This window comes from Echinops telfairi, unplaced genomic scaffold, assembly GCF_000313985.2.
Source record: "Echinops telfairi isolate 266 unplaced genomic scaffold, ASM31398v2 ScPeMD7_7457;HRSCAF=8495, whole genome shotgun sequence".
Classification (NCBI taxonomy): domain Eukaryota; kingdom Metazoa; phylum Chordata; class Mammalia; order Afrosoricida; family Tenrecidae; genus Echinops; species Echinops telfairi.
The window spans coordinates 33,764,059-33,785,007 of record NW_022111357.1 but is presented as its reverse complement, the minus strand read 5'-3'; the positions used below and the strand labels follow the sequence as shown (position 1 = coordinate 33,785,007).

The 20,949-nt window shown below is 53.2% G+C and overlaps 1 protein-coding gene across 2 annotated transcripts in view; it reads right to left on the bottom strand.

The window, feature by feature from the left end:
- The window catches only part of MTOR (mechanistic target of rapamycin kinase), a 128,423-nt gene that overhangs the window by 9,967 nt on the left and 97,507 nt on the right, over nt 1-20,949 (bottom strand). For both annotated transcript variants that reach the window (XM_045299085.1, XM_045299086.1), the window contains exons 33-50: nt 19,489-19,604; nt 18,330-18,407; nt 18,051-18,158; nt 15,377-15,502; nt 15,166-15,297; nt 10,915-11,030; nt 9,935-10,052; nt 6,831-7,082; nt 6,236-6,336; nt 5,505-5,601; nt 5,145-5,243; nt 4,778-4,900; nt 4,433-4,615; nt 3,641-3,775; nt 3,262-3,436; nt 1,601-1,736; nt 719-866; nt 177-299 (exon numbers count right to left, since the gene is read on the bottom strand). In XM_045299085.1, the coding sequence (XP_045155020.1) occupies nt 177-299; nt 719-866; nt 1,601-1,736; nt 3,262-3,436; nt 3,641-3,775; nt 4,433-4,615; nt 4,778-4,900; nt 5,145-5,243; nt 5,505-5,601; nt 6,236-6,336; nt 6,831-7,082; nt 9,935-10,052; nt 10,915-11,030; nt 15,166-15,297; nt 15,377-15,502; nt 18,051-18,158; nt 18,330-18,407; nt 19,489-19,604 (2,366 nt within the window). The remainder of the gene's footprint in view (nt 1-176; nt 300-718; nt 867-1,600; nt 1,737-3,261; nt 3,437-3,640; nt 3,776-4,432; nt 4,616-4,777; nt 4,901-5,144; nt 5,244-5,504; nt 5,602-6,235; nt 6,337-6,830; nt 7,083-9,934; nt 10,053-10,914; nt 11,031-15,165; nt 15,298-15,376; nt 15,503-18,050; nt 18,159-18,329; nt 18,408-19,488; nt 19,605-20,949) is intronic.

The window sequence follows — 20,949 nt, the reverse complement described above, 5'->3', positions numbered from 1 at the left end:
CAAAAGAACAGGAAATTTACCAGACAGAAAAAGACTGACAGTCTTTAACCTCCCAAATCTAAGTCTGCTCAATTGAACGACCAACCAAGAGGGCCCCAGCAGTGTGCTGGAACAAGTGGGAGACCTCCCCAGGCAAGGATGGGGGTGCCCACGGGGAGCGGCAGAGCACGCCCTACCTCTGAGCTGGGACTCTTCAGCCACAGCAGCTTGGCCAGGTCGTCTCCAGCGGTGTTGTTGACAGCGTGCTCAAACACCTCCACCTTCTGCATCAGGGTCAAGTGGTCGTAGTCTGGAGCCATCTGCCTCGGGACACACCACATGTAAGCGAGCAGCTGAAGGCAAGCTAGCGCACGTCTCGGGGAACAGGTCAGACAGAGCTGGGTTTGAATTTCCCCACCCAGCCAAGAGAAGGGGGACAAGGACAGAGCACGAGGAATCACTCCGAGGGCTGTAACGTTACGTTCTGGCCTCAGGGCAGTGTCCAGGAGAGCAGTGGTCGCTTCGTGGCTTAGGGTAACAAGCGCTCTCCTGTCGTATTACGTTTACACATCTACTAACCATTAGTTCCCCACATAGCCACTGCTTTGTCTGTGTCAGGGGTTCGGGAATCTACCTCCAGTCTCAACGAGGATGCCTGAAGTCGACTGCTCGCGAGTGGACTTGCCAGACATGCACCCAGAACTAGCCAGCCTGCTCATGGCGCAGTGTCCGCACATACCCGCAACATGATGCGATGCTCGATGTTGAGGAGGATCTTCTTTTTCTCCCGGTAGTCCCGGATGAGGGCGTGCAGCGTGTCACAGTGAGGGACCCAGCCGATCAGGCCCGAGTTGGTTGATAAGGGGATGACGGCGTACCTCTGGATGCTAGAGCCCACAGGAAGGCAGGGTTACCTCCCGGTGAACAGGGCCCTTTGCACAAGCTGTTGTGAGCGGTGTGATGTGGGGCCTCTGGGACAGCACAGGTCATACAAAGAAAGGGAGCTGAGGGCAGAGAAGCAGCATCAGCCTCTTTAACTGGCCTAACACACACGGACCATGTCGATAACGGAGCCTGCCCCTCAACACAGCTGCGGGTGGTGCAAGTGGGGAATGGCCAGGGCGGAGAACGGGAAGGTCAGAGGTTGGAGCCCACTCAGAAGCACCTTGGAAGAAATGCTCTACTTCCCCTGGACGTTAGACATGTGATAAGGAGGGATCTGTCCCTGGAGAAGGACAGCATGCTTGGTAAAGGGTCAGCAAAAAAGAGGGAGCCCCTCTGAGACAGACTGACACAGCGACTGCAACAATGAGAGTTGTGGACGGTGCAGGAGCAGGGAATGTTTGGGCTGGTGCACTCCGGGCTGCTCCGGGCCAGACCCACTCGACCGCACCGGACACCGCTGCTGAGGAGAGGGAGGCTTGTCTGGGTTTTCCTCTCACCAGGGGCTAAAGCAGAACCTTTCGTCAAATGGCACAGAGTTTCCTTCTGGACGCTCTGGATCTTGTTAAAGTCATTTCCTAGAGAGTGTGCATACTCTGATACTACACACTCGACCGAGCGGAGTGAAAGACCAGGAAGCCGTCTCAGATCGTAGCTGTCTTGAGGGCACTCTGAATACCTGAGGTTTTTCCGGAGAGAGGTTGGGTCGTTGGCCAGCAGGGTGTTAACCAGGCCAAAGAGCTGCATCACCCGCTCGTCCTGCCGCAGGTCCTCATGGCCCTTCAGGAGGAAGACAAACTCGTGCCCGTTGCTGCCTGTGAGGAAGGTGGGACAGTTAGGGTCGGCCTACCATGGTCCTCACCACCCTTTGTGTCCAGTCGACTCAGGGACCTCGCTGGACAGAGCAGAATTGCCCACCGCTTCCAAGGCTGTCTATCTTACAGGGAAGCAGACGGACATATTTTTCTGCCAGGAAGTGCTGGTGAGTTTGAACTGTCAATCTTTTAGTTATTAGCGGCTCCTCAGGCTTCGAAAAGTGTGTTGACGTGTAATTCACATACCATGCAATTCGATGGTTTAAATATATTACAAAGAGCTGGGTAATCATCACCACAATCCATTTGAGAACATCGGCCTATTTTTCCATGAACTTTTGGTGGCCCTTTATACACTTACAGAACCCCATTTTCTCTAGGCAAAAACCACCCAGAATTGATATGAAGAATGGCCCTGCTTTTGACAGTCTAAGATAAAGACAGCCCCTGTCTTTGAAGACTAAGACTCTCTGCACAGGCTTCTGCACCCTCCCTGGGGTTCTCTCAGATGCCCTCTCTGCCCTCCGGTCCTGTTCCAGCCCAGAAGCCTGGCCCGACACACACACCATCCAACCGGACTCCCTGTCGGGCTTGCCCCGAGGGGCAAAGGCAGGAGGTCAGAGGGCAAGAAGAGGGAAAAGGTCAGGGTTTTTGGTTCTCCACCATGGCTTGGCCCCGTTCGGGAGGCAGTCCCACTCTCCAGGGTCCAGTCTCCCTGGGTTCTAGTAGTACCAATCGCTCTCTTTGCCTTCCAGGCCCAGAGTGTGGGTGAGGGGTTGGTAGCAGCTGCTCACTGATGCTTGTTCCCAGCTGCCTTCTGTTGGGACTCTGAGGTTGGCTCACCTCTGAGAACAGCGCCTTCATCACACTCTCTGTATCTGAACACTGACGAGGACCTGACTGGCGTGCTTTAGTATGAGAAGATCCCAGCCTGCGTCGAGAGCATCACTGAAAGCTCAGCTGGGTGCGCGCTGATTTAAAAACACAGAGCATCACTAGAGAGGACCAGAGACCTCAAGGTGCCACCAGAGTCCACAGGCACCACTCTGCCGCTACACATAATGCGAGAGGCTGTCCTTAACAAGCCTAGTGGTGACAGTTTCTCACATTCATTTCTAATGTTACACGTGGTTTTCCACAGAGAGAGAAGGATGGTAAAAGAGGTTCTGTGCTCGGCGTAGCTCGCTTGCACCCAGAAGCCTTGTGGTGGGCTCCTCAGTTCCCTCCCTGCCTGCCTCCTCCACAGTCAGCTCTCCACGACGGAGGCCTTTCTGGGTGCTTCCACCTGCTTGGGCGTTATCATCACGCTGCGCTTCAACTAGCTCAGCGCCGTGAACAAACGCCACACGGAGGGCAGAATGAATGCAAACGCACTGCCTTCTGTCTCCCTTAACGAAGCCGGGAGATGGGGTCTGTGGGAGGCTCGTGTGAGTGGGGAGCAGCCATTTCAGAAGGGAAGGGCTGGGGAGGGGGTGGGGAAGTAGGAGGGAGAAGCAGGTGGCCAAAGTGCACAAGGTGCACTTACCCATTAGTGTCAACTTCCGGGGCCTCTGCTTGGACGTGATGACTTGCAAGGATGGTGCTATGGACTGAATTCGAATGATCGGCTGGTTGGGGTCGTATGTTCCTGGCACAGCTAACTCCAGGTCCCGGCACATCAGGAGTTTGGGGGAGACGTACTGCAGCTCTAAGGAGGTGAGCTGTGGATGATTGCCAGAGGATTTAATTTTCTGCCTCCCGGGGGCGGGGGATTTAAAGGCAATTTAAGCAGACCGTGACTAACAATTAGTTGTCTCAGAGTCTGCAGGTAGGAGTGAAACAAACCAGCGGCCTGCGTGAGCGTTAGACGGCTCAGCTGGGAGAGCAGAAGGGATTCTCACGTCACTCCATTCAGAAGAGCCCACCTGAGGTAGCTGCTTTGAGATCCGTCGGAACACGTGGTAATAGAGGTCCCAGGCTTGGGTGAGGTCCTTGACGTTGCCCGACTTCATGTACTTCCTGCACCACTCTTGGGCCTCCATCAAGTCCCGGCCGTACGCCTGAGAGGGAAGCAGGGGATCTGAAAACCATTCAGGTGCCCACTAGGTCACAGGCCCAATCCCCGAGCACATGCAGAACCCCCTCGGTGCACTCTGACTGGAGGCCACGCACAGAGGACCGGCTATCATGAGGTTTCATAGCTCTTGAATGCTGGAGGGGAGGAACTTCTGAGTCGTGAAACCCACTGTGGCACATGAGGTCCCAGAGCACAGGGCACCACTAATTGCCCTAGAGGGCTCCCAGCTCTGGCATCGTCACGGAAGCCGACGGCAGCACTTTTGCTTGCAGTGCAGCTGCTGGGTCCTGAAGGCCCATTCTAGGTAAGCTAACACAGTTCTACCCCACCCGGAGGCGCCTCAGAAGACAGGCCTGGAATTCGGCAGTTCTACTATACACACAGGGGTCACAGTCAGAGTCGACCAGATGGCAACGAAGAAAGACAGGAGGAGGCGAGTGGTTCTGGAGGGCTCTGTGGGTTTCCAGCTAAAACTTTCAGGAGGGTTCTTATAACTTAACGGCCACGATATTGCTGGTGTTCTTCTAAAACAGCTCCCTCGCCCCCACCTCCCCAATTGGGAGTTCCTCTTCTGCAAATCAAGAAGAGAGGCTCCAGATGATACAGAAGTCTGACAAAGGCTGCAGGGTTTACCCCATACCTGATTGAAGGATGTCTCCTTCAGGGTCTGGGGCCCCCGTTCCATCATAGCATGCAGGGGCTCCAGCACCTCAAACATGCCTTTCACGTTCCTCTCCCCAAAATACAAGCGAGACGCCTCTTCCAAGCCTTCGTGCCACATCTCATGCCAGAGGATGGCCACTCGGATCAGCTCCTCACTCACCTGGGCCAGAGGGGAGGGAGAGCCCTAGGATAAGCAAACTCACACAGGTCTCTCCCGGAGAAATCAGTGGTACTCTTCCTGGCCACCAGAGGGAGCAAGCCACATGGTCTTGCGGAAAACAAAGATGCTGCTGTGCAGGACGGTCCCCCAGAGCCCACTCACCATCATGGCCTGCTGGACCAGGGTGTTGCTGTGCTCACACATGTTCTTCAGAATCTTGTTGGCTGCGTTGTGACGGGCTGTGGTGGTTGACTTAGAAGCCACAGTCAGGGGGTAGATGAGGGCCTACAGCAAAGCAGAGATGTGTCGAAGGAGTTTGGCGTTCAGTGAAGGATGGACGATAAGATAAATGGGGACCATGATATTAACAGCCAGGAAGGGGGCTGCTGAATCTTGAAGTGAATAGCCGCTGGGACTCCTGGCTAGGCAGGCTCTCCTGGGGGCAGAACCTGGGCCCAGGTGCCTGCACACGTGTCTCTTTACATAGGGTTAGGGCAGGCTGGACGGCAGGCCCAGGGCATCTACATACCTGGGGGTGGTATCGCCCAATGTCGGTGAGAAGCTGGTGAATGAGACGTCCCACCAAGGGCCTGGGCGTGTCTATTCTTGCAATGAGCTGAGGTATGACCTGGCATTCACAAAGACACAGGAGGAGACAGGTGAGACGGGGAAACAACGTGAGCCATCCTGGACACAGACAGCCCTGTAACTTGCTTTGGTTGTACTGTTAGGCTGGGAAAGGGTTTAAATTGAAGCAAATATGGAATCTTGACCTTCCTTATCCTTCCACCCACTTCCTCATCTGCGCGCCACCTGTCCTGAGGTGCTGCTCTGGATGTTGCCTGATCCCAGGAGGCGAGATTAGAAGAGGGAAGCTGACCCTCCTTACCTGTAACCAAGTATCAATCTGGATGGCTTTCACCCCTTCTACTAAAGCTTCATTGACATCCGGCCAGTGGCCATAATCAAACCATAAAGTCAGCACTCTGGAAGAGAAAAATGAGCAACACCAGACCGTTTCATTTCCCAGGATGAGTTTGTTTGCTGTTCATGTGTAAGGTTCTTGGGACTTAGCTGGGCTGTGAATCGGTGGTCCCCAAATGTGTTGGCCCCTGGACCACCTGAGCGTGGGGAGGTGGTGCTGAGCGCAGTGCTCTTAAAGTGAACACCCGGAGGTTCATCCTACCAGAGAGTGTAGAGGGTCACCAAGGTGTAAACCCAGAAACTGAACTGATGAGTCCACGTATAACCCTTTCAGAACCACCAGTGTTTGCACATGCAGAAGACTCAGCCTGAGGCAGACAAAGCCACCCTTAGAACAGTGACCAAAGACTTGACACTTGGCCATCCTGAGAGCCCTCCAAAGAGGAGGGGCTGCTCTTGTCACTCACAACCCTCAGAAACAATCTGGCTTATTACTCTCTACATGAGAAAGCCCACACAGAGCTCTTCCACTTTCCCTCGTCTTGCACATCTCACCCAGAAGCGGAGGGCCTGGCCGGCTGTTACTCCTCAGACCCCTACACCGGCGAGGAGTGTTAACCAGGGGAGTGAGGGAAAGAGGAACTCTCTGTGCAGCTTCTGTGTTGCTCAGCAGGGCTCCCCTTCCCCGTCCGGTACCTGAGTGTATCCTGGAGGTTGTTGCCTCGAGACAAGGAGATAGAACGGAAGAAGCCCTGGACGGCAGGGACGGTGTACATCAAGAGGGTCTTGGACAAATCCTGTCGGAACAAACACCGTCCTCTGCTGCAAAACGGTCACAGCAGCATGCTACAAGTACCTACTGAGAAAGGGTGGCTTGGAGGATTAAGTCAGTTTAGTATGAAAGTCTTTGGGTCACTCCCTGGCACGTAGGAAGGGAATGGTAACTGGCATAACTGTCGTTAGCGTGAACCAACTTCCTCAGTCAGCGGGGAGGGATGGAGCTGCCCGTGCATTCTCACGGGAGACCCAGGAAGAGCAGGCCTAGCCCGCCCAGGCGCGGCGCATTGTGAGAGGGCGTTTTCTCATGAGGAAGGACTCATGGAGCTTGTTCTCCAGCTTCGGGGCTGTGCTGGCTCCTGAAACGCAAGTGTGTACTAGACGCCATCTCCAGCAAGGCTGGATGGGCAAAAGATAATGCGTTCCAGGCTCATCTGGCACGCCAGCTTAGCAAGTAACTTGGCTTCGGATGCCGAGGCTGGTGTTTAATGTACAGAAGTGGAGGGAAGTGTACCTCGGTGACTTTCTTCTGCAGGGGAGACGGGGTAGGGCTGTTCTCGGTGCTCTCGGCTTCGCTCTCGCTGTTGCTGCCCTCGGTGCTGGTGGCGGTGGCGGTGGCGGTGGCCGCTGTGGTGGCGGCCGTGGTGGTGTTGGTAATGTTGGCCCCACTAGCGTGCCGCAGTTTCTTCTTCTCATCACGGGCTTGGTTCTGATGCTTGTAGTGCAGCACAGCTTCAAAGTTCATCACTGCCCACGCGTGCCAGGCCTGGCGCAGGGGGGAGAGCGTCAAAGACCGGAAACAGGCTGTGGCCCATAGCAGCAGCAGGTGGCTCAGCAGAAGAGCTCTGGGACTGCCAGTGAGCAGCTGGGTGAGGCCAGGTACAGGAGACCCCAGGAAGGGGATGTTTCACAACGGCCGACGCGATGGCTCGTTCTCAGGAGTACTCACTACAGGACCTAAGTGTCCTGTGGGGAGGGGCACAGCAAGATGTGCGAGACAAGCTCCTTGCCTCAAGGAATCTTAGAATCTGGTAGGAGAGCTCACACGCAAACCTAAAGATCTAACTAGTAGACAAGGCAGAACGGGAGCGGGGCAGCAAGATGGCCGGTGAGGACAAGGGGCAGGACGCTGTCTTCCGGGGCTGGGGGCTGGGGAAGCACCCTGGAGGGAGGATTTGGAGTGGCCCTGGAAGGGGCAGGGGGCGAGGGCAGCACTGAGGACATCCTGGCAGGGGAAGCCCAGGGCAGCTCCTGGGCAATACAAAGGAGTGGCTCCGATGGGAAGTCGGGGGCCAATGACGGTCAGGGCTGAGGACACGGGCAGAGTGGCTCAGCTGGACTATGGAGGGCCAGGCATGCCAGGCCCAGGAGATTCCACCTCCCTGGGCAGGAACCAACGCTTCCGTGTATCACACACGATTTAAGACAGCAGAGACTGGGGGGCGAGCAGGCAGTCGTGACAACGATGAAGGTCTGAACTGAGCCGTAAGACAGTGGGAAGGAAGGAGGTGGATGAGTGGGACATTAGAGAGTGAATCCCATCTGTCCGACTGGACCTGACTGGCCCACAGCCTGACAAGAGAGCCAGTGCCAGGCTGTTGGAGGGGAGAAGCCTTTGGTGCTTACTGGGATGTCGGAGGAGCTAGTCATTCATCTTCTGAGGTTCTGAGCTGCAGTCCCTGCATAGGGCATACTGCGCGGGCCCCCCCGGCCGGCCCCCGCCCCCAGTACAGGGTCACTATGAAAAGCCTGGCCAGGGGCCTTGGACACCTACAGCAATAGTGGAATATTACACAATCCACCATTACTGGACTTCCTGCCTCATCAAGAAACTCCTTTGTGCCTCTTGCTGGAAGTCTTTTCGATAGCATCGATGTGTGCGCTTCCCTGTCTAAGCAAGCAGAGTGCCTGCCAGGTGCCACCATGTGGGCTTTCCTTGGGCCAGCCTCTGTATGGTAAAGTGACATGATCCACTGATGCTGGCTCCGTTTTCTGGGGCCTGTGTTTATTCATACGTACTTCCTGTACAGCTTCGGTGTGCTAGGCCCTGAGCTGTGGGCCTAGTGAACAAGAGCGAAACCGTGACGGCACATACACACAGGACTAAGAAGACACTAGACATCCACAAAGACCCACGGAAAGAAATGCTTGAAAACGGAAACCAGACTTCACAGAACCAGCATTTTCCTTGTGCTTTGCTTCGTTCCTAAAATGGAATCAAGAAACATATCCAAAACATGTGAGACAGCGCCTGGCCACCTTCCTGGTCAGGAAGGATGTTCTAAGGAGTAAGGGTCCTGCTAATCACAAATGGACTCGATTCCTGTCTTAAGCTTGGGACATGCAGGTGACCCAGAAAGGGCAATGACTGCTGTGATTACAACATCGATCCAAAGAGCAAATGCTGAACTTGTCAGGGGTTCTATTTTACTGCCCGCAGCACAGCAGTCAGGAAATCAAGTGATGTGTCGCACTGGACAGACCCTGCAAACGTCCACGTGTTTTCATGTGCTCAAGTGCCTTTCAAGTGTTAAAACGCACTTTTTGAGGACGAAGGTGCCCTCAACGCAAGCCACGGTATTTCTAATGGCCTCATCTACATGCAAACGGTGGGCAATTACAAAGGGGCCTGGAGAGAAATGGACGCATCTGGACTGGGGGGTTGGTGAAGAGACTGCTAGAAGAATGAACTGATCTCGCTTGAAAGACGTGCAGCCCAAAGCACTCCTTAGAAACCAGGATGGCCTCACTTCGTTTCCCACATTTCGGACAGGTTATTAGCAGGGGTCAGTCTCTGGAGAAGCCGTGTTTGGTAGTGGGTTGGCGAAAAAGAGGAAGACCTTCAATCAGATGAACTGACACCTGGCTGCCACCCCCAACTCTACCCGCTATGGAGCAACTGTGAAAGCGGTGCCAGCCTGGGCAGAGGCTCGTTGGTCCACTCACGGGGCTACAGTGAGTGAGAAGTGATCTGACAGCGCCTAGGAACATGATGACATGGGCATTTGGGGGGCCGTTCCGTGAAGTATGCCTAAAGCGGGGTAAAGCTTTGATTGTACGTGTTCCCGTGGTCTCAAGGTGCATGTTTTGAACCCAGAGGGCTTTGTTCACAAAGGTGTTAGGAAGTCAAAGTTCGACTGGGAAGAAACGGATGGTATCTGCTAGATCAAGCAGCTATTACCAGAAGACTCTTCCAAAAAGACACCCAACCTTGGAACCGTGTGCTATCACCAGAGGTGGTCCCTGAAGTCAACAGCCTCTTCAGTCCATTTCTAATCTCACTGTGTATCTGTTAGACAAGCTCGTGACAAAACAGGATGTTACCCAGGCCTTTCCAATAAAAACAAAGTTAAGTTCTTAGACTGAGGAGTAGGCAGGGCTGGAAAGCAGAAAGAAGCCAGGAAGAAACAGCGGATGGACCCTAGGGAAGCTAATGTTCCACGGATGAACCCCGTGTACAAGTGAACACTCCTCCTGCATCGACTGAACTTGACTGGTGGGGGTGGGATGGGGCAGATGCAGGGTACAGAGACCAGCTCCACCTAGGCTTGTCCAAAGATGAGAACAGTACAGAAGGACACGGACCAGCTCCTGCTCCAGCGCCTGCTCCGGGTTTACCTTGTACCAGCTGCGGTCGTGCTCCGTGGCGGCGCTGTAGTACTGCAGGACCTTGGGGATGGTGCTCTCGTTGATGCCCTGCAGGTTCAGCTGCCACTCCCCAAGCTTCAAGAAACATCTTAGAAAGAGAGAAACAAAGAGCCCTAGGTAACCATGGAGAAACAAGCCCCACGGGGCCCCCTCCAAAGAGCCCGCCCCGAGGAACACCACCAAAGGTCTATGTGGTCTTCCCGCCTGCCCTCTGGGAGCAATACGGCAGAAGCAGCCGCATGTTCAACCACACAGAAGGCAAGAGACGGTCTGGGGAGAACATGCTCCAAGGATCTTGAGTCTTTGAATGACAGTAGCACTGGGTAGCTGTCAGTATGGACCTACCGACCTCACATCCAGTGTGGGGGCAACAGTTGCAGGGCGCACTTTTCCCCACTGACTGCTCTATGGACTCTTGCTCTCCCTTTTCCCTGCCCTTCCATTCTTATGAGCATCTCAGGGCTCCCAGATTGGCTGCCACTGCTGTGATTCCAGGCACTGCTCTACGTGTATGACACTGCACTGCTTCTGCAAATCCTCATTAATACCTTAGGCCACCCTAGGAGGTGGGGACTCTCACTTACTACCCTTGTTTCCTTCAATGAGGACACTAATGCTCAGAGGGTCACACATCCAACCAGCAGTAGGGAAGTTCAAAATAAGGAGCCTAGGGCACTCTAAAGCCAGAACTCAGACTTACTACCCTACTTGGGAACCAGCACTCTAGAGGTGTAGGGACAGTCACCAAGACACTCGGGGCTGCTGAGCCCTGGGAACAGAGAAGCCATGAGGCAGCTTGATTCTCGGGCCGGCATAGGTCTGTCCTGGTAAGGGTGGGAGGGCCGACGGCAGCAGCTGCCTGCAGAGCAGTGAACAGTCCTCTGTCCTAGGGGCTGCGGGGATGGCAGGGCCGACTTGACGGGCCTGTGCTGCGGGGCGGGGCCCCTCACCTCGCCATGAGCTTGTGCAGCTCTTGCTTGTGCTGCTGGTCCTCAGTGGCGATGGCGTGCTGCGCCTGCTGCTGCATGGTCTGGACGAAGTGCTGCATGTGCTGGAAGGCATCGATCTGCAGGGGACCAAGGCAAGGGAAGTCACACAAAGACAAGCCGCAACCACACGGCCAAGAAGCTGTCTTTCACCTCACAGACAAGTGCACCAACCACTCTCCAGACAGAGCACACCCTGGAGCCCAGGGTGAGGATCCTGTGGAGAGAAGACCAGGCATGGGGCATGGGGCCAGAAGAAGGCTAGGCTTTTCACGAAGATTCAAAGTTTATTAGTTCAACTCCTGTCTTAACTCTCCTTTGCCAACTGTAATTATAGGTTATTTTAATAAGACTTGGAAAAGCTACTGGCTTGGCTACCCCCAATAACAGTCCACATGAAGTAATCTGAAACGGCTTCCTTCACTACCAATGTATTGCCCTGGAGGAAATTAGGCTTATGAGGAATTGTTTCAGGCGAGTCAAACTTTATATTAGTTTCAAACACTATGAGATCTGATGTACTTGGCAAAAACTAGAGATTGAAAATCAGATAAAACTCTCCTGCACCCCAGGCAGAACCGAGATGGGCGGTGAAGGCTCGCATGCAGCCACGAGGAGCAGGGAGAAGACAAAGCAAACATGAGTTGAACTGGATGACGCAGGGCAAACGCTTCAATGCACCCTCAAGCAGCTAGATCTAATTACGATATAGGCTTGTACACACGATGAGCAGAAGGCATCAGGCGTGGGGACAGCTATCTGAACTGGGAATGAGCAGAAACAGAATCACAGACAGGGGAATACCTTAAAAGCCATCTGTATAATAAGCCCAACATCTTGATAAACGGGGTCCTTCATGGATGGAGGTAGGGTATAGATGTCAAAACAACCAGAAAAAACGGAAAAACAAAACAAACCAGTCTAAGCAATAGTCGAACTGAAATGCTCTAATGGAGAGAGGAGGTCTCATGTGAGTGTGCAAGGGTTTTCTTTGCTCAAAAAAGGAGGGAAAACCCCCCAAGACTTCCAATAAAGAAGGTCATAATGGTGCCCTGACAGTGGGTCATAAAGGAGTCTTCCAGGGGCTTGTTTAAATAGAGATGCCTGAATGACGATGGCATCATGACTCACGATAAGGTCCCGAGCTCGGGGGCCAGGACCTGGCTCAGGCTCGAGATACTTTTTAACATAAGGAATTAATTGGCATCAAGAGATGGGGCTTAACGCAGTGCCAGGATGATGTGACACTTTATCAGGCAGCTAATTCATCGCCAAGGAGGGCAAGTACACAGATGTTTCAACAGTTACCCAGAAACCTGTCTTCCTGACATCTGCACTCACCACTGGCTCTGAAAAATGAGCAACATTAGCAGACTACACCTGGCAAACACACACACACACACACACACACTCTCCACCCCTCCCCCCTTCACCACAGTACTGAAAACAACAACAACAAACTACACCTGGCAAGTGATGAATGTTCTTCTGGTTGCTGTTCCATGAGAGCTACATTGAAAAAAAACAAACAAACGCACGCGTGCACACAAACACCACTAAAAAGGTGATTGATAACTCACCTCAAAGCTGGCAGGAACCAAACTAATCAAATTGCCCAACCTGGAGGAGGCTGGCTATGAGTTCAGATTTGAAGCCCAGTATGAAGTTCATCCAATGAGCTCTGGGGCATATGGGTTCACATACAAGGTCAGCTACTCAAACCCACCCAAAGGGGCAGTTCTACAGGGTTGCTGTGAGTCAGAATCAACTCGGCGACAGTATTAAGTTTATCCAGTAGGAGGGAATCTAGGATTCCCTACTTTATAGCACGGAAGGAACTTATTTTCAAGGAAGTGAAAATGTTCTATTAAAAATTCCTATTTTCTCCATTCCTACGAAGTGAGGAGAGGAGAGGATTTTTTTCCTCTTACAAGTCATAGTATTTTCAATTCCCTCATAAGCGTGTGAAATCTGGCCAAAGAACTGATGCCTTTCAATTCTGGTATCGGCAAAGAAGATGGATTACACCACCAAGTGCCAGGAGAGTGAGCAAATGTGTTCTGGAAGAAGCCCAGCCCAGCCAGAACCCTTCGACATAAGGGCGGTGAGACCTCATCTCACATACTTTGGACATGCATCAGGAGAGGCTAGTCCCCGGAGGACATCATGCCTGGTGAAGAAGAGCGTCAGCCAAAAAGAGATGGACACAACAGCAGGCTCAGACAGGACAGTGAAGAGGACGGTGTTCATCCTGCTGTGCACCAGGCCACTCTTGAGTTGGAACCCACTCAACAGGTACCTGACAACAACATAGATGAAGGACCAGTCGCTGGGGAGGGGCTTCTCAAAGGCCTATGAAGCTGGCATGAAACCCCTGGTTCTTGACCGCTTGGGTGGTCTGAGAGCTTGGGGACATTTCACTTTAGAATCAGCTTGTCTCCAGATCTGGTGAAACGCCCTGTCTAGGAAAACACGGTCTGTATGTCTGTTACCTGGTGCCTTCCTACAAAAGAGCGCCTGCTCTTCCTTAAGCAGCTTCCATCTGTCTCAGCAGGAAGGCAATGAAAGTTCAGAGAGCGACAGCGAGCCGGGCAGCAGTGCACTGATTATTTCGGAGCCCGGTGTTCTTGGGCAGCTCCTCAACTAGGAGGACGGGGCATTTCTGGCATTGGGCTTGAAGTCTAGCACCCAACTTCAAAGAACCCGAAGACCCGCTGCTGTTGGGTTGATTCTGATTCGGTCCGAGAGAACTGTGCCATCAGTCTCTCTCCAAGGCTGCCATCGTCATGGCCGCATCGATCCCCCGGAGCAGCTGGCAGGTCTGAACTGCTGGCTTTGCACTGAGTGGCCGGCACAGTCTTTAATCCCTGCGGTTTTAGGGTTCTAACGTACACTTGGGCTCCTAGAAAAAGGCATGTCCACAGTCACATGTGGAAAGAAGTCACTGCCTGGTTGGGATGCCACCCAAACGACTCTCTGCCTGCCCCCCATCAAGACCTCCAAAGACTTGGAGGCTCTACATGGGAGGAAACCAGATTCCACTCTGGCCCTGCACCTTCTGTTTTTCTCATTTGTCTGGAGGACCATCAGGCTTTGAATAAGAATGGCCCCGGTCTGGGAGGTTCACAGACACTAAAAAGGAAAAACAAAAACGCCCACAAAAATCACACACTTGGAGACATAAACTTGGGTCATTAGAACCGAACTAAACCCAGGTCACGGAAAAAGGACCTGGGTGCGGGTCTGCTGCTCCCACTTGGCGGCATTTACTGTCAATTTAGCCCATCCCCTACAACATCAGGCACTTTCCAGACCTCGTCCAAGGGTCCCCTAGGCATGCGTTTGGCAAAGGCACTTTGCTGTTTTATCAGAGTTCCTCACACAACCACAGCTCGAGCGGGGGCTTGCATTCCTTGTACCTCTCAGACCTCACTGGTGGGCACGGCCACAGCAGGAGAGGACAGTTGGGACTCTCTTCTTTTTGTTAAGGAGGATGAGAGGGGAGCCCACACCAGTGCTACTTTGCCTTCAGGGCCTATTCTTTTTTGTGAACCATCACCATTTAGAGAGACCGTTTCTCCCTGTAAATAAAGAAGGATCCTGCATTGGCTTCAAGATAACTTTCCCTACTGGTTTCGGCAGTATTCCACTCGGGGTGGCGTTGCTTTTGCATTCCAATTCGATGATAGGAAAGGAGTCTGGAAGTCTGGTCTTATGAAAGGGCCACCGGGTTTTCAAAATGTGCTATTTTTGTCCCAAACAACCCATCTTCTCGTAACTAAAACCAAACCCAATGACGATGAGTGGACGGCGACAAGCAGTGACGCGACAGCACAGAGCAGAACGGCCTCCTGGGCCCACGGCTGTCGTCTTTGCAGACGCCACTGCCAGACCTTTCCTGTGCACTGGCTGGCGGGTTGGCAGTGGCGCGCTTACCCGCTGCATCACAAGGTCTCCTTCATCTTCTCTGAGGGGCAGACATGGGTGCTTTCTCTAATCACCACACTGACGCTATGAACGAAATACAACTGTGGCTTCACTCATTGTTTTGATCAACGAGTGCACTCCTGCGAGAGCACCCACTGTCCGGAACGGAGCCCAGGAGTCTACTAACAGAAAGGAACCCGTGACACTGGGCAGGGGGTCTGGCTTTCAGGGTAACACTGAGCCTTCTGGAGCCGAAGGCACTACTCCTGGGCGGCTTTGGAGACTGACCTTGCGCGCGCTCTTCCACATGTTTTTCATGTATGCGTAGGTCACCTGAGGGTGCACTGTTGGCAGAGGGTGATCGAGCTGCCGCGATGGATCCACTCCCAGGAGCAGTACTAAGGTCTTATGCGCGAGAGCCTTAAAAACAGGAGCGGTCAGGTCACAAGCAGACAGGAAGGGGCAGGCGTGCCAGCCCACTGGGCGAGGGGCTACTCACCAGTCTGCCGCTCTTGCCACACAGGCTTGCGTACTTGAGCCATGTGCTCATGTCCTCATGAGGGCTGACCACAAGGGAGCGCACCATGAGGATTTTCTGCCAGTCCTCCACAATGCGCTGGCATCCCTGGGAGAGGAGGGGCCCAGCGTTAGTATACGCTCTCTGCTGCCGGGCTTCACCTCATTGACATAAGCTCCGACTTCCTCCAGCTAAGGAGATGGTGAAGGAAACCCCACTTAGACATTTGTTAACTGTGAGCGAGGTGGTAGAGCATGCAGCCCAGGGCTGGAATCCTGGTGGTCACCTGCCCTTTGGATGAGATCCTTAACCTGGCTGGGACTCATCTGGAAGGTGGATAAACACAGTACTAGCTTCATGGGGCTACTGTGAGGATTATGCGAATGAAATGATTCACATTTCTTTTGTGAATCATACATTTTTAGGTTTTTGTTTCCTTCCCTGGTTGAAGATGGCTATCACTGACAAATTAAATTGAAAATTTATCGTTCAAAGCTAGTTTCTAAAGAAAACAGAGTGTAAAGGAAACTTAAATAATTAAGATTTTAAATGTTGGCAGCACTTATACTTCTGAAATTATTCAAGCCTAGGCCTGTACTAAGACTGGGATACTTATGACATTGGTCTTGTTTGGAATCTTCAGTTTTGTCTCAGATCAAAACCTACACAGACACTGCTAAGTCTCTCAGTAGTGTATACATATAAGTTATTTTTCATTAAGAACAAAAGGTGTGACTTGTTATCAAGGGGGCTAGGCCCATTTTCTATCCGAAGGCTGCCAAGGGTCAAGTGGGCCTCCCCTCGCACCTCCTCGACCAGGAGTTGGCCTCAGGAGGCCTCCCGGAGGAGCTTCACCAAGGGAGGACGGCTTCCCAGCTCTGCCCCTTCCCTGGTGATTCCACGAAGCCAAGGGCGCCGTCCTCCAGAGATCACTGAAAGCCCAGGCTTTTCAACAGGAAAGGATACAGGGAAGCCTGAATGGAGAACCCAAGGCAAGAAGAGACTCAAGGTGAGTGCAGCACAGGGACTTTCCCTCCTGCTTAGACACCCCCCCGCCCCCAGGTGGCAGTTTTCCAGGCTGGCCAGTTCGCTGAGTGCCCTCTCAGCAGGACATCCACATGGGCCAAAGTCCACCACAAAAGCAACGCTTTATTTTCAGGCCTTTCTATCCCCTGAAGTGTGATAATAATGATTTAGAAGTTCAAGAAAAAAAGTACATTCAAGTGATTGTTTTGGTTACTTCTCACCAACCGCTAGGTCCTCCAGATGTTGAAGCTATCTGCCTCCTTTAAGCCAAGCAGCAGATGGCTGTTTCAAGACAGGAGTCACCAAGGCCTAAGGTGATGACGGCGTCCCAGGCAGAGGAAAGGCAGACACGGGCCCTCCCTCCCCGAGCCCCAGTCGATCCATCCCAATGCCAAGTCAAGCTCTAGAGGAAGCAAGGCCCTGCTTCACTGTCGGAGAGCCATCAGCTCTCGGATGTGGGAACTCCTCCCCGTAACAGGCACTTCACAGACCAGGCGATGGACAACTGGGAAACACTCGCTTTGTGGAATGTTTGCTACTGGTGCCCAAGAGACAATTTTCCATCAAAACATTCAGTGGGCATTTCATAATTACTAATAAAACACGGAAGAGGACTGTGTGTGCTCTTTCCGAGCCCTAAGCGACTGCATCCACGGCCCTGCCTTTGCCCGCTGCTCCTTCCCGCCCAGGGGAATGCGTCTGAGCTCCCACACTACAGGAGCGGCCTGAGAGCGTGGACCTGGCCTGGTCTGGAGAGAATCTGGAAGTAGGTGTGGTCTCGTCGAGAGGAAAGGGACTGTGAGGGTCAGTTAGGACTGGCAGGGTGACGAGAAGTTTCTGGATGGGAAGCCTTTCTCTTCTTTACTGGTGAACTTCTCCACACACCTATTCCAGGAATGGGAAAACAATCCTTTCCAAGAACACTTAAGCTCGTTGACTCCCAGGCCTGCAATGGACAGCTTCTCTTGCTAAAATAACCTGGCAGTTGCAATGAAAACGTTAATGGAGGACCTGGAAAAGTTTCTCTAAAGGGGAAACTTCAGTGGAAAAAAATCTCTCAACAGAGAGGCCAGGATGGCCCCTGGGGTTGTAATGCGGTCCTCCGGCAGCCTCGCTGAGAGTGGGGGCAGCAGGCCTCGCTCGCAGGGGCTCTCAGCCCTGGCCACATTCTTGAACCCTCCAGAGCTGGCAAACCCTGGGTAAACCCCCAAAACGGTTAATTCAGTTGGACTGAGGAGAGGCCTGGGCATCAGGATTTCTAAAAGCTTTCCAGTGGATTCTATCGTGCAGCTAAGGTTAAAAAGATTTTGAGGTTATAAAAAAAGTTTAAAAACAAAAAGGTTTTGAGGTTATGACTCGTAACTGGCTTTCATAAGTACCACTTATCTATATGTCTTTTTCTTTATTCCCAGGGAAGGATAAGAGAAGCAGTAAAACTGGTCATCCTATCATGGCTGGGGTGGGAGCCTCGGAGGGTTTTGCTCTGAGACAAACTGGGGCCTTTGTGGAGGAGACAGGAAGCGGCGGGCTGAGTGAGTGCGGGGTGGAGGGGTGTGTGTGTGTAAGTGCTCACACCTGCCTCTGCAGGTAGGGAGGCAGGCAACTAACTCAGGCTTCCCCTTAGGCTCACCTGTAGTCTCTCCCACCAGATCTGGCGGATAATCTCACGCCGCTCAGGGACAAGTTTGTACTGGATAACCTCCTCCAGCTCGGACAGCATGTGGCAAGACACCATGGCCTGATGGAAGCAAAGCACATTCCAACTTAATTAGGGCACGAAGCATCCAAAAGGCAGGGTTAAAGTAACACGCTCCCTCTAGCATCAGCCCGAGAGCCCCCCACAGCCCACTCTGAGAAAAGAGCGAGAGAAGCCTCTCGGGCCACACTGCGCAGGAAGGGCCTCGCTTACCCCATAGGCCCGACTGTAGCTCTCGCCAGCCATGGCAGTTAGCTCAGCGTCCAGCAGGTCCCGGGCTTTGTCGATGCACTACAAGAGAGACGGAGAGCCCCGGCTGAGTCGAGGTTTGGGAGTGTCAGGTGGTGCTGGTGTTTTTGGGTTTCCTAGCTGACTTCCGAAAGGATCTGTTTCATATCCATCACAGTGATGAAGAGAGCCACTCACTGAGGAAGGGGAGAAACATTGCCCAGGCTTGCGTGGCTAGAGAAATGCAGTACATGATTTCTCAACAAAGGTGGAAATGTATGCTTGGCCCCCAAAGCTGAGCGTCCATCTAAGATCACATGCAGGCCCTTTGATGGTGGAGGAGAAGGATCGGGACTGCTGTGCTGGCACCCCAGAGGATACCTGGGGAGTACACAGTCTCCCAACCATTCCTTGCTGGGTAGCTCCAGGTGGCGGCTCCAGATTGGGCTGTTCTAAGGAGCACCTCTGAAGTCAGCATGTGAGGCCTCCCCTCTGCCACAAGGGGTCTCTGACATGGACAGCTGCGTCCTTCCCCTCACCTACTCAGAACCCGTATGTGGCCGACAGACTGCAGCTTGAGAAATCTCTGGGACACCCATCAGCGTGCCCTCATTGGGAACTTTCTTGTGGCTTAGGTGTCTTACTGAGCCCCATCCCTTACAGGGGACCATTCCCCTGGCACTATCCGGGGCAGTCTGATGGCAGTCTGCCTGATGGGCAGACATGAGTGCTTTGTTAGTTCATGCTGCCTGCCAGCACAGGATTTCCAAATAAACTGCTAGCTTCCTGGGAAGAACCTGGAGATTAATTGCTGTTGCTAGTGGGGCACTGCCTGCTCCCCGAATCCCCCTTTGGGGAACCTGAGAAGCCGTTCTCTGAGAAGGAACATCTTGTCTCTATGACGAGGTGATGGGAAGCATGGAATGAAGATTCCAAAAGCAGTCTCCATGGTACTTTCCAGGACATAGCTGTCCCGCTCAGGAAAGACATGAGCCCTGGCTGATGAGCTGGCAGCACTATACTCCAAAGCTGCTCTAAGGCACACGCGAGCCGGGACTACAGGTCCTGCGTGCGCAGGAGGCGAGGGAGGGGCTGTGCAGGAGAACCTTCTCGGCAGAGGCTCTAGGACCATGTAGACTTTCACCTGCTGCGCCAGCGAGAAGAGGTCCTGATGGAGCGCCAGCACGGCTCGATAAAACGCCCCGTCATGAGTGTCCCGAGGGATCATGCAGGTGTACTCTTCCATGCTGTCCCACTGACCTGCATACCCGCAGAGAGAGAAGGAGAAGAATATGAGAGTGCTCGGCTTGCTGAACTAAAGGCAGCACCTCAACGAAGCTTGCCAGGATTGCTTTCAATTAGTTTGGAGTTCAAAGACAACAAATCAACTTGAGCCTGAATGTACCCCAATTCTGCACAGACCCTTTCTACACCTCGGTGTGGGGTGGAATCAGCCACTTTTGAACACCGGCTACATCTCTCTTCTGAACACGGTGCTGCTGCTGCCCAGGGAGCCCCAGAGGGGTGGCACAATGTCTAGCCACCGAGGGCTGTAGTGTAGCTCCTCATTGACCCGGCGAGCTCGCGCGGGGCTCTCCAGTGATGGAACGGCTTTCTGCTCCCCAGTGAAGCAGCTTACAGTTCAGAGCTACACTGGGACTATACTTGTCTCTGAGCAACTGAGAATGTCCACTATGCAGGCAGAGGATGGGATTAGACAGAGAGCCCTCCTCTTTCACTTGGGCAATACCTTTGCCCCAGGGGAAGAGATAAGTATTTTACGAGGCTCTGTTTTAACAGGAGTGTGGGCTGCATCATAGCACAGTGGCCTGTGTCATGCTACACTGGGGGCCCGGTCGTGGCCAGGAAGAAAGATTCACTTCCCTTGGTGGGGTAAGAATGGATCCACCACCAGGACTCCCAAGACCAGCTGCAGAAAAGAGGTCGGCTTCATTAGCTGCAACCTGCAGGGCTGCCGATTTTACAGGGCACTTTCCTGCCTTTTACTCCACAACATTGCTCATCCGTCCTGTGTGCCTCTGGGCAGAAGCAAATAGCAAAAGATGACTCCTCAGGAAGCAATTTGTTTTGAAAAATGTTTGCGTGCAATGCCCATCCGTGGGAGAATGGGCAAAGACTGGTTCGCCTTCCCAGTGGAGCGTACGCCTCCCTGGAAAGCCAGGGGGGAACCAGGGAGCAACTCAGGACACGGACGGAGGGCCTGGGGACCGCATGCTGAGTTAAGTTAGACGAGCACCGGGTGACACTGCTGCCAAGTGGAACACAAATAGAAAATGAAAACGTGCCTAGCCAAGAGAACAGACAGGAGGTGAGGACGATCGGCCAGAGGGACGGCAGGTAGTAACGGGGTGCAGGGCTAGGGAGACAGTCATCCACAGTGGGGGGAGGGACGAAAAAGCAAGCTCTCTGCCTTTAGTTGATGCCGACAGGGCTTTCCCAGGCTGCATCTTTACGTGAGGGGGAAGCCTGTCTTTCCTCCTGTGGAGCAGTCGGTGGTGTTGAATCTCTGACCTATCTGTCAGCAGCCCAGTGAGTACCTACAATAACTGACATTACAGCGGGCAGAGCGGAGGTTGATACATAG